The sequence below is a fragment of the Callionymus lyra genome, chromosome 14 (genome assembly GCF_982586985.1).
Source record: "Callionymus lyra chromosome 14, fCalLyr1.hap1.1, whole genome shotgun sequence".
Taxonomy (NCBI): Eukaryota; Metazoa; Chordata; class Actinopteri; order Syngnathiformes; family Callionymidae; genus Callionymus; species Callionymus lyra.
This window is the reverse complement of record NC_141831.1, coordinates 10,836,474-10,850,184: the sequence shown is the minus strand read 5'-3', so window position 1 is coordinate 10,850,184 and position 13,711 is coordinate 10,836,474. Positions and strand designations below refer to the sequence as shown.

Here is a 13,711-nt window from a genome sequence, read left to right as displayed (position 1 = left end):
GTAACAAGTCCGTGACGGGTCACGGTGGTGGTCCCTTAACCCTGCACAAGTGTCACTCAGAACCGGGTGCAGCCAACCGATACCATTCCATTCCAACTTTGCGTGACGATACAGGTTCCTGCTCAATTTAGCGAGGGGTTTCGTGTTCCACGTCGACTAATAATGAGGGGAAAATGTCGGCAGCAACAAGCGATAAGGTCACGGTTTGGCAGGTCAATCCTGGATAGGAAGGGCCGTTGGGATTTGGGAAAACCCCCCTAGGTATTTAATTGGATATCAGCATACTTAGGAAAAAAGTGGGGGGGGGGGATAATTATTTTCCAAATTTGAAACCTTTACCTTTAACCTATAAACTGAACACCAACAAAAAATCCATCTTAAAAAACCTTTTGTTTGTTAGTTTGCCGACAGACGGATGCATGCAAACAAAAACAAAAACATCCATGGCGGAGCTAGTAAAACTCACAAATGGTGTTAAGAAAGATTTATGTTTTTATTCCTCTTGTACGACATGGGACGCTCATTGGGTCCGAGTGTCGTTTAAAAACAAACACAAAGTTAAGAAGCAAATGATGAAACGCGGCAAAACCTTAGATCAACACCGGTAGCTTTCCCACCGCTAGCTGATGAGGAAATAAAAAGTCCCCCCGGCTCCTTGTTTTGAGAACGCCAGTCGACCTTGATCACACATCAAGATTTATCCTCCCACCCAAGCGCCCCGCGATAATTCAGAGCAGGACGCTATGTTATCTTGACACCAGGAGAAATGAGAGTGTGCGGCTTGACACTGAGATACAGTGAATTTGTAAGAGATAAAGAAACGTCCCCTGAGGTCTGGCGAAGAAAAAAAAAGGTTTTTTAGGGGAGGAATGGACGGACGCACACGGTGACAAGATATTAGGCTGATGATGATGCTAATGTCCCGGAGCATTGTTGTTGTGACAGTGACGCCGTTAGAGGAAACGGGTCATTAATCAGATGAGGTGCTGACCGTCCCTGCTGGCCTGTGACTTTACAGCGACATTGACGCTTCTCTTCAAGATGAAGCGACTACACACACAAACACACCTAGTGTTTGTATATAATACTTCCTACAAACCAGGCACCATCCTGCTCTTTTTTTTTTAGGAATCATGGCTTCACTTTCCTACCCATCGGAATAACCACTAGATATCGTTAGCTAAGATTCAGGAAACGATCACAAGACTGATATCCTTCGGCCGCTGTGCTAATGCTGTAAACAACTGGCACAATAGCTGTCAACGTTCCCATCTGCCGTCCCATCTATTGTTTGGAAAGAGGTTGAACGTGTCATGTATAGTTTCCTGTTTGTACGTTATTTTTCTAAGCCATCTACACTTTTGTCTCATAGTTAGGTTCCTATGAACACGGTATTTTAGTAACAATTTAAATTAAAACCACTATGCGATTTTCCTAGTTAAATACATGGTAAGAACCTAAATGCGTACTGTTCAACTTATAATTCTCTCATATATATGACATAACATGTTTACTTTCCTGGCTTTGTGTTTTCCACATGCAGTATCTTGGCCTTTTTAGCTGCTGTGGTAGGACTTAGCAGACCGGTTGCTCTTTTGCTTTACACAAGGCAGACTCCTATTTTAAATAGGTCAATCAATACTTCATGATAAAAATCACTCTCCAAATCATTTTCCAACCAAATAAACAAAACTCGGGCATGTTCTGAAAATGTTTACGTTGGTAAAAGAAACGGTAGATTGCAAATTGGTGGCGTTCTGGACAACCATCTGGATCCAGGAATCTTATGAAGGTTTCCTCACGTTGTGTGGCAAAGAGATCCACACTTTCTTCTTCTTACTTGACTCTGGTGTTGCAGTATTTACAGACCACATGACTCTTGACAAAATCATAACTGCTTTATTTGTTTTGAAACCAAAATATGTCCAAACATCAGCTTTAAAAGCTGCTTGAGTCGACTGTATCCTCTCGTCCTCAGTTATCGCTGGGAGGAGGACATAATGACTGCTGTAATGAAAGCGCTCTATGAATATAAATTACTTACTTTCTTACATGCAATCTGAAACATATAACTTGTGTTCCATCCGGGCTTTCTGATTGTCTCACTCCCTCTCAGAGAACGCATACTTGCAGCTGTATATATTTAGTATTATTTTCTAGCATTATATATGTATTATATATTAAATATTTTGTATTGTTTTTATTTGCTGTAATAGTTCTGTGATTGCTTGTTCTTCTGCTTTGAGATGCTATTTTTCAAGATAGGCTAAACCTTTGGCTATGGATAAATATACATTTTATAATAATATTTTATAATATAGATAAATATACATTTTATAGATTATTATTAAATTTAAATTACTTACTTTGATCCGATCAAAGGCAATGAGGTATTGGAGGGTAAACTATTGATAAGGGTTTAGACATGCTTTAAAGGTTACCATGTTGAACTTAGTGTTGGTTAAGATATTGAGCATTCTCTTTAAAAGCTAATAGAACTCCAGCTGATGGCCAAAGTTTACCAAGACAAATGAAGCATAAAAACCTGTTTCAAACCAAAGTCTTTCATCTCCAAGAGCGAAATCATTTTTATGACTCCGGTGCGTCACAGCGGGTTCAACTCAGGGCGCCAGACTCTGACCTGATTTGTACTGTTTTAGCACCGAAGAGAAACTTTCAGACTCCAGATATCAGGATTTTGGCCCCGGCATTGATTCGACTTTATTAATATCATAAATCCCGAAATGTGGGATGAATGCGAATCAGCTGCGCCATTCTTCGGCATCAATTAAACATTCCCTCACCCCATTGATGTCCAAATCTCGCATCTCGCCAGAGCTTCAAAGCGAGCTTTTGTGTAAGGGAGGGAATCTGACGGTCGCCGCTCAGCGAGGTTTTAGCGAGAGGATTGTGATGCGAGACGGATTTTGGCAGATCAGTTGAGGGGGGCTTGCAAGAGGACGGAACGTCACCGAAACCAACTCCTGGGTCCCTTGAGGAGCTCAGACCAGACGGTAGCCCCGCAGCTCCTGCACGGATTTTTTGGCCTGTTTTCTACCCCATTGTAGCTGTCAATATGAACCGAAAATTCCCTGAAGCTGTAACCCAAGAGGTCGCAGAGCTCCAGAGAGCAGGCTAAGACAGAGACGCCTCCAGGTATCAGGCGTCGGACTACAAAGGGAAGACTGTAGAGCAAGAGGGGATGGAATATTCCAGTAGGACCTTTGAACCTTTCATGCTTGTCATGGAAAAGGTTTTTTTTTTTAGAATGTTTTTTACTTGTAGATACATCGTCACTTTCATTCAATGTCCTATTTAAGGTCCTTCAGGTCCGATATTAAATCATCCTGACGATTATATTCCACCTATATTTTAGGACAAAGTAGCAAATTATCACAGAATCAGTCTAGAGATGGACATGGCAACCATTGTTGGATCATGGAATCATCAAATTGTCCAAATTCCGATTTCACTTCTAGCTGCCCATGACTATCCCTTCGTCAGTGAAAAACGTCTACTAAACGCAACTTGTTAAGAGCCCAAAATACTTTATGCATCAGGTGACCTTTGTAAATTCTTGTTTAGCCGATGTTTTGTCAAACAGAAACAGGAAAATATGTGCAATGACTTAGAAGAAAATGGTTTTAAGAAAAAGTGATTCCTTAACTCTCGTCCGGTCTCTGTGTCAGCGTGACATTTGTCGACCCAGAGACAACACAAGGGACGGTAAAGATCAGTTATCGTATTTTCTGCACTATAAGGCCCACTTATAAGCCTTTTAATTGCACAGTGCTCCTTATATATGAATATTACCTGGTGGGTGACTGGTTTACAAACACTTTCATGACTCTGCGCCGACTGAGCCGGGGAATAACAATGCACGTCACATCATGGCGGACGTCTATGGAGTAAGATTACTGCCACCTTTTTGAGCGAGTGTGTCTTGGTTGTTGTACACTCAAAACATTTTTTTTGCGCCATATAATCCGGTGCGCCCTATTTATGAAAACAGTTCTAAAATAGGCCATTCATTGAAGGTGCGCCTTATAGTGCGGAAAATACGGTACTTGGTATTTCTTTATTTTAGTAATATAACAGAGAATGTTCAATTGCAAGAAAACCACCAGCATAACTGTGTGGTTCTCTGCTGCAACGATCACACAAAGGGGTCTGAATTTCTTCCGCACTTGATCTGATTGCGATCCAATCAAAAGAAAAGACTATTTCCTACCAAATGTCTTAAGAGTCGTCGGTCTCCTGATTGTGTCTTCATAATCAGTTCATGGTTATTCCAAGAAGCATTTTTTATCCTCCACTTCATATTCAGGAGTGTGTGTGTCGGTCTGAATAATTTATCGTCCTTCCGTGTGCGTCAGCTGCAAGAGCCTTCATTATTAATACGCACACATGACACTGAGTCAATGGAGAACTTTGATTCTTACCAAGACGTTTTCGGACTTAATAAAACGTTGGTTCTTCCTGTCCCCGCAGTTCTGAGGGACGATTTTCGGCAAACTCCCAGCGACGTGGTGGTGGCCGCCGGAGAGCCCGCCGTCATGGAGTGCATCCCCCCTAGAGGGCACCCCGAGCCCACCATCTCCTGGAAGAGGAACAACATGCGGGTCAACGACCGAGACGAAAGGATCACGGTGAGTTTTCAGTCGACGAGAACATGGTTATTATTCATCCGTCCTCCTTGATGTCCACCTGATGGTGTTGAGATTGATCCGTGGGTTGGAACACGATCCTCATGAATTGTCAACAATGGAAGGCATTGATTGGATCTTATTGATCAATTGACCGTTTGTATCCTTTGAAGAACCAACTGTTTCCAAATGCATTGATTTCAGTCAACATTAGTTTCTTTTTTTTCTTCTTCTGAATTCGTGAAGATGCGAGGAGGGAAGCTGATGATTTCCAACACCAGGAAGAGCGACGCCGGCATGTACGTGTGCGTCGGTACCAACATGGTCGGTGAGAAGGACAGTGACCCGGCGGAGCTGGTGGTTTTCGGTGAGTCATCTGGGTTTTTTAAGTCACTGCTGATAAGACGACGAACCAGTTGGAAATGACATTTTATGGACCAACTGTCTTGTGTTATGAGGCAGAGAAGGTGACTTTTAAAATCTCGGCTCGAATGGAATTATCTGGGATTTGACAGATTTTTTTGACCTGTCAATCACTGTATGTTTCCAGTCAAACCAATATTTGTGGTTTTGTTCTCATAGAGTGATTTAAATGAGGATATAATCCTCATAAATCCTATAATGATGATTATACACCAACTTTTTATATTGAATTTAAAATGCTAAGAATAAAAAAAACGATACGTTAAGAGCATTTATTGTTGAATTGTTTGAATAACAATATCAAACTCAATGTGTTAATATTTTTGAAAAAAATCCTTCTATATATTAAATAAATAAATAAATACGTTTTTGAACTCGGAAAACCAATAACTATGAATTTCCACCTATTGAATCAGGACACACAAGCTAACTAGGTACGTTTATTCTATTTTAAAACATAATTTGTGTTCTTTGATTGTTTGGAAGCTAGCATGAACCAGCAATAGCATCAGTAAATCATTGATAAATAAATAAAGGTAAGATAAGACAATAATTTTCTTCCTGTGATTGTATATTTTAAATAAGGTAACTAACAACAATTTATATATATAATTTCACCTTGGAATGACTGCTGCTAGCATTGTATGCTAAGCTAAACTAATTACTTAACACTCGTACCAACTATTGAATTCAATAAAAACAGGTTCAATAAACAAACTCTTAAACAAAATCATTCAATGAATACAAACTTGATCTTAAAATATATAAATTATTGAGGTCATTTATTTAAAAATATATATATTTTAAATTATTTAAATTCAACCACTGAATATTCCAATGACTCCATTCATAACTAGCTAAACATACACTTTAATCACAATTTAAACTTTTAAAGTTGCATCAAATGATAAAACAGTCAAGAAAAAACGACAGCCTCTTTAAGACACAGGAAGCTTGTATTCTTCTCTGTATTCTCCACTGCAGCTTCGAACAGATGCTGCTGCAGATGAATGTTTCCCTCCTGGCTGACCTTTCACTTTGCTCTCTTGACCTCCACTGCCTTCTCCCCTCTCTGGGATTCTCAGCGAGCAGACGCTCTGAAAGTATTGATTCCTGGAAACGGATAGAAAATTGATATTTTCTTCTGTCCACCCCCCCCTCCTTCGACGCCCTTCCCTCAGCTCCCAGATGCTGTGTCTTCACATCGTTTATCTATTTCTAGCTGCTGAACATGTGCTGCTCCATGAATCTACCTTCATACTCCATCTGTGCGCGATAGCATCCATTACGCTCATTTAGATTTCATCTGGAAGATAATATAACTATTGGAAATTATTTCGATTTCCTCATGAAACTCGCGAGCTAAATAGGTTTGTTTATACTATTTTAAAACACAATAAGAAGCTGAATTGAGTTTGTGTTGTCATTGTTTGGAAGCTAGCATGAACCATCAATAGCATCATTTAACAATGTTGTTGTAAGAATAAAATAATATAATAATATCTTTCTCCTACAATGGTATATTTCACACGAGGCAATTACTCAAATGTGTAATTCCATTTTAGAAGGACTGCAGTTAGCATTGTTAGCTGAAGCTAAGCTAGTAGGTAAACTATTCAGTTTAATATGTCCTTTATTTAACATTAGACTTGTCATGGGGTGGAAAGGTTAACCTTTACTGACCATATCACACTAGCAAAATTGGCAAACATACGTTCATCTCTCACTTAAAGAAATAGTGTCTTTGTAATAGCCGCTAATAGATAGATGTGTTCTGGTATAGGCAACATACTGGATGGACGTAAATCATGATTTTTATGTAAGAAATTATTCTTTTATTTAGAAAAATTTAGTATATTATCAAAGGAATAGTTGTCAACTATCTATGTGTACTGGCAAAAATGTTGGCGATATGATATATATCACGATACAAGGGTAACAATACAATATGTTGTGATACTGTAGTAACAAGCATATATTTGTAGTACTGTTAAGTACTTAACTCTGGTGTTGCAGAATTTACAGACCACATGACTCTTGACGAAGTCGTAACTACTTTCATTTGTTTTGAAACCAAAATATGTCCAAACATCAACTTTAAAAGCTGCTGGAGTCGACTGTATCCTCTCGTCCTCAGTCATCGTTCAGGATTTCATTGTTTTCTCTAGCTGCAGAAGGAGTATTGGCTTCTGCCATCTAGCTACCGGAAGTTTAATTGCAACACAAAAATGAAAAAACAATGTTAATTGTAAATTTTAAAAAAAATCGAATTATTTTATTTTACATATACTTTATTGGGATATAAAGTACTTAATAACAATGATACAAATAAAATAAACATTTAAAAGCAAAAAATACGATACATTGCTGTCAAAATTTTGGAACGTATCGATATTTTCTTCCAGCCCTAGTTCTTAATAAAATGTATACTTAAGTTGTAATTTTTAAGGGAAATATCTTTATATAAAACATGGAAAAATAGTAAATAATGCAAAATGCATACATAAATACATTTTAATATGTTTTTAGATTCTGGTGAGCTCATGAAATGGATGAAAAGGTTTTGGATTCTAAATACATTTTTTTTTTATTGACAGATAAAGTTCTGTTGTCACAGCTGGTTCTAAAACGGTGTCCTTTTGGTTCAACAACCGCTGTTTTTCTGCCTCCAAAAAATGTTAATTTTTCTCTCTCCATTTTCCAGAGCGGCCGGTGTTCACGAAGCAGCCGGTGAACCAGGTGGTGCTGGCCGACGACACCGTGGACTTCTTCTGCGAGGTCCATGGAGACCCAACGCCCACCGTCCGCTGGAGGAGGGAGGAGGGAGAGTTGCCTCGGGGCAGGTGAGAGGCATCATGACGCCGCTGTATGTCCGCCAGATGATGGGCGACCTCTGACCTCTAACCTCGTTGTTATCTGAGCTTTACTCAATAGTCAGTGACTATAACAATATCTGGATTAAAAAAAAAAACTTCTTTATAAAGTCAACTAGGTGAGTTAATACTATTTTAAAACATAATTAGTAGCTGAGTTTACTTTGTGTTCTGATTGTTTGGAAGCTAGCATGAACCAGAAGTAGCTTCAGTAAATCATTGATAAATAAATAAAGGACAGTAAGATAAGATAATCATTTACTTCCTGTGATTGTATATATTAAATAAGGTAACTAACAACGATTTCTATATATATATTTACCTTTGAATGAGTGCTGCTAGCATTGTAAGCTAAGCTAAGCTAAGCTAAACACTTACACTCATACCTATAACTATCAAATTTTTGTACTTAAGATGACATTTTTTTGTTCTGTTTGAACCCCTTTATTTTGTATTTATCCATGTTCCAGAAAGACTAATATAGAAAAAGGGTTTATGTTTCAAGGAATACAGTACAGTATATTTATTGATTGGCCTTATATATGAAATATTTGTATTCATATAAATATAATATAATTCAATAGTATATGTAAAAATATATAATTTATTTTCTGAATCCATCATAGTCAGTCATATGACTTCTCATGTCTTCTTATTATTTAACTCATCATTGTTTTATGTATGCTACAATCTTATATATATGTATTATTTTTCATATATATTTCTGAAAATTGGTATGGCCTGGGGGCCACATAAGGCCCCTTAACTGTATTCATGTGGCCCTCATGAGGTCAAAGATCATGAAAAAACTATTTTAATTTGTCTTTATTACCGCTATTCATTACTAGTCTCTTATTGTGACTATAGGGTTTTTGTTTTAGGAATTATGCCCTTTATTTTGGTCATTTTTGCAAGTATTTTATGTGTTTGTGAATAAAATTAAAAGAAAAAGTGTGCTTTTGGTTCAAATACTACTAATAAAAAAAAGACATAAACAATCATTTCAAGCTTACTTAGCAAGATTCAATTCTTTTTTTGCTTCTTTATTTTTGTTTGTTGGCCCATGACAACAGCTGCTGTATAAAATGTGGCCCCTGAGAAAATGTAAATGCAAAAAGTCCCTTTTTTCCTACTTAAACTTCACCGTTAAAATGTATTTTAAAACAATCAAACTTCCAAATGGTACCAGTCAGAACCTGGGAATGACACACATCACCTAAACCTCCATCAAACCGTGTCGTGAGACGTTAGCTTGCGTCTCGGGCTCCTGGCGGTTCACATGTGGCTGGATATCAGTCGTAGTTGAGACGAGGAAGTCGGCGATGAAACTTTAATGACCCCTCGAGGGACGGAGAGTCGCTCTTGTCGTGCGAGTGTTTCGGGTCCTTACAGAAGTCGCTGATGGATTTTTTACGTCGGTGCGGCCCCCCGAGGCCGTACAAGACGCATGATGATGGCGGAGAGTAAACATTGGCTCGTGCTCTGTAGTTTGTTTGGCGAGCTTAGATGAACACGACCTTCTCCAGAAGTACTGTTGAGAACTGATCTCAAACCTGTGTTTAATGTTGACTTTAAAAGTGTAAATCAGAGTTTGTTTTTAGCAGATGCTAGCTAACACTTGCTAGCTAGCATCTGAATTTATTTGACTAATATTTACTAATACTTATACTTCAGTTACCGCAACTATCTTTCGGCTATCGAACTAAGATTAAACAAATGTATATTTAGATAAACTGGTAAGTTACGAGACTATAATAAGTCAGATTTAGCAGTTTTTTTGACAGCGCTAGCTAGCATCAGCTAACAAATCAACGTGGTGCTAGCATCAAATATTTAGATTTTTTTTTTCTTTCCTATTCTGGATCCAACCTTAAACTTTTAATCAATTTAAGATTATATTTAAGATAAGATTTATTTTTTTTTACCACATAAAAAGGAAAGTTTCTTTCTTAAAATGTCTACTCAATGTTTTCAACGTAATGTTTTTACAGTATAATACATAATATAAGACGTACATTACACGTTTTTTGTAAAAAACTATAGAGTTACAATAATTAACAGAGTAATAAATAACAATAATTAAGTAAATTTCCATAGACACCATTAAATAAAAAATAATAGTACAATAAAAAAGATATAAATTATAAAATAAGCGCAATAATAATATAGTATAATGATGAATAAACAACAATAACATAAATTCACTATACATATCTGACTATTCTTCAGGGAAATATATTTATTCTGTTCACTGTTCAAGTGTAAATATAACGATATATATAGGTAAGTAAGTAAGTAATTTTTATTTGTATAGCGCTTTTCCAGACCAGGGTCACAAAGCGCTTAAACAATCAAAACAATACTCAATAAAGTATAAACTTTAAAGATCAAGATAATACTGAGAAGAACACAGTAGTTCCAGAAAATCAAGGAAAAGCCTGAACAAATAAAAATGTCTTAAGATGTTTCTTAAAGGAGTCAGTAGAAAATATTGCAACAGTTAACAGTGGTAAGATATTAACTTAAGGTTGTGGTGTGTCAAAAAATATGTGTAAATTATTCTGGTATTATACATTGAATTCTGTAAGATTTAAACTATTTTGTTTTTACTTTTATTGACGGCTCAATAAATACACATCTTTGTCGGTTTTCAACCTGTTTTTTTCTTTTAAAAATGTTACAAATAAATGTGAAATGAGTCTATAACGATAACAATAATACTGGTAAATATTGCATTAGTGCACCTTTTGACCCCGGTTAACTTTTTATCGATTTTTGCTGAATTTTCCAGATTCGAGATCCGCAGCGACAACAGCCTGCGCCTGAGCCAGGTGCGAGCGGAGGACGAAGGCACGTACACCTGCGTGTCCGAGAACAGCGTCGGGAAGGCGGAGGCGACGGGAACGCTGCAGGTCCACGGTCAGTCGCAAGGACACGACACACACCTGAACATTATCAGCCTCCGTCCAGTTTTAAACCATCAATAGAGAGGCTCGCTCACGTTCCGTCAGAGATAACACAGGAGTGAAAATAGATTTTAAAATTCCTTTCAAGCTGCGTTCCTCCTTCCCCAAGAGGGAGAGGAGATCAAACGACGGTGAAATTGTAAAGAATTAAAGTCAGCGAGATGAAGGCGGAGGAGAAATCTGTCGTGTCTGATGATGAAGGGGAGTTTTTCGGGAGCGTCGTTCTGATGACATCCTTGTTTAGTCTCACTTTGACTTGGACTCGTGGAGCAGTTTATCATCAAGCTGACTAGCATGTGCTGCTATATAAATAACACTCATAAAACTACCCACGTTTACTAATAATTTAACTAGATCTTGTAGTTAAAATACTGGATTTATTTACTTTTAATTTAAAGTATATAAGCGCCATCGAAATACATAGAATGGTTGATTAATTGTATTTAAAAACAATTGTATTTTGAAAGGTTTAACTTGTTGTTTTTTTTAAACAATTAAATAAATAAATAAATGGATATTTTGAAAGTTATACACATAGATTTTGGTATTCTAATTCAAGTTTTTCAAAAATAAAAGTTCTAAATTCAGTTTTATTAGATTTTTAGCCTTTTAAATTCAATATAAAAATACACATTTTTGGTGTAGTCTGGTTGAGCTATTATACTAACATTTTTATACTGAATTTAAAAGACTATGAATTATCCAAATACATTGAATGGTTGATTAATTGTTGTATTTAAACAAATCTGTCTTAAAAGGTTTAACTCAGGTTTTTTTTTAAATAATTGAATAAAATAAGTTTTTACACCAAAAACAAAAGTTTCTCAAAGATTTTTAAAATACTATTAATTATCAAAGTACATTGAATGGTTAATCAATTATATTTAAAAAAAATATCTATATTTAAAGGTTTAATTTTAATAATTGAATTTTTGTCATTGATAATTTCCAAACTAAATGCATTTTTACACATATATTTTAGTATTCTAATCCAAATTTTTCCAAAAATAATTATAATAATAATATTTAATTTGTAGCCTGAAAATAAACCTTTCAATTTACAAATGGTTTAATTCAATAATTAAAAAAACAAACAAGTAAAACCTTAAAAGAATTAACTTTTCAATAAATAAAAAAGGTAAATGTTAATATTCTGATGGCACTGATGTACTTCCATACATTACCACGTTAATAAATCAACACAAATAAATCCTTCTCTCATCCAGTCATACTAAAATCTACCCATGTGTATTTGCTCCGATTTCCTCCCCGAACCCATGCAACTTTTACCACATCAATTATCCAGCATGTTTCATCTGACATCGCCATTGGTCTCATCCATCTCTCTCTCCTCCTCTCCTCCCGCTCTCCACCACTCTTTCTGCTTCCCTCCATCGCAGTCGGCCCGTCCAGTGAGTACTTCATTTCATGCCATCATTTTTATTTACTGGTGTGTGGAGCGAGAGAGTGACCGACTGCAAGAGAGAGAGCGAGCGAGAGTGAATTTTTCCATCTTTCGATGGAGAGGGTGATTGACAGACGAGTGTGCCCGGAGTAAGTGTCCTTGACGGAGAGTGACTGATAAGCTGTGAACAAAAAGAGAGTGACTTCTGCGAATGAGTGACATGGTTATTATGTGAGTAGGAGAGTCGGAATAACCTTTTTGACTGTTTTTTTTAACAGTTTTTACCATTTAAAGTAAATACAAATAAAGTGTAAGACACAAGAAGAGAAACCGAAACTAAGGTTCTGACTTTAAATTTGATTCACACATAGAACACATGTGTAAAAAGTGTTGTCTTTTAGCAATTAGCAACACAAATATTAGCATCAGCATGTGATTAGCATAGACAAAAACGTAAAAAATAAAGGTTGCTACATGTTTGCTTATTGTTAGATTTAAACTATTTGTTAAGAATGTCAAAGGTAGCTAAATTAATGTGAATATTGATATTATCTACACACAGGAACACTCAATAAAAAGTGTTGTCTTTTAGCAATTAGCAACACAAACATTAGCATAATTGTGATTAGCATATACAAAAACGTAAGAAATAAATGTTGCTACTTGTTTGCTTAATGTTAGATTCACACCCTTTGTTTAGAAAGTTAAAGGACACTTAATTAATACATGTGAATTTAGATATTATCTACACACAGGAACACTGGATAAAAAGTATTTTCTTTTAGCAATTAGCAAAACAAATATTAGCGTCATTGTGATTAGCATTAAATGTTGCTGCATATGAAACGGTTTACTTATTGTATCCTCAAGATTTAAACCCTTTTGTTAAGACTTTTAAATGCAGCTAAATTCTACACACAGGAAAACTGGATAAAAAGTATTTTTGTTAGCAATTAGCAACACAAATATTAGCATCATTATGATTAGCATCTACAAAAATGAACATAAATAAAATAAATGTTGCTGCAAGTTTGCTTAATGTATCCTCTAAGATTCAAACCCTCTTCTTAAGACTTGTATAGGAAGCTAAATCAATAAAGTTAGAAATTATGAACATGTTTATAAATTGTATTTTCTCTAAGCAATTAGCAACACAAATATTAGCATCATTGTGATTAGCATCAACAAAAATGTATTTGGAAACATGGAAAAAATGTGCTTTTTTTTATGTATCCTCTCAGATTTTAACTTTTTGTTTGTACTTGTATAGAAAGCTAAATTAATAAATATGAAGTTATAAATTATGAACACATCTATAAAAAGTATTTTCTTTTGGCAATTAGCAACACAAATATTAGCTTTTGTTTTGGTGTTGAACTTTTCTGGAACGTCTTACTG

The 13,711-nt window shown here is 36.0% G+C and overlaps 1 protein-coding gene across 3 annotated transcripts in view; it reads left to right on the top strand.

The window, feature by feature from the left end:
* The window catches only part of robo3 (roundabout, axon guidance receptor, homolog 3 (Drosophila)), a 173,565-nt gene that overhangs the window by 114,123 nt on the left and 45,731 nt on the right, over window positions 1-13,711 (top strand). For all 3 annotated transcript variants that reach the window (XM_087807332.1, XM_087807331.1, XM_087807333.1), the window contains exons 3-6: window positions 4,492-4,649; window positions 4,893-5,013; window positions 7,774-7,912; window positions 10,734-10,861. In XM_087807332.1, coding sequence (XP_087663458.1) covers window positions 4,492-4,649; window positions 4,893-5,013; window positions 7,774-7,912; window positions 10,734-10,861 — 546 coding nt within the window. The remainder of the gene's footprint in view (window positions 1-4,491; window positions 4,650-4,892; window positions 5,014-7,773; window positions 7,913-10,733; window positions 10,862-13,711) is intronic.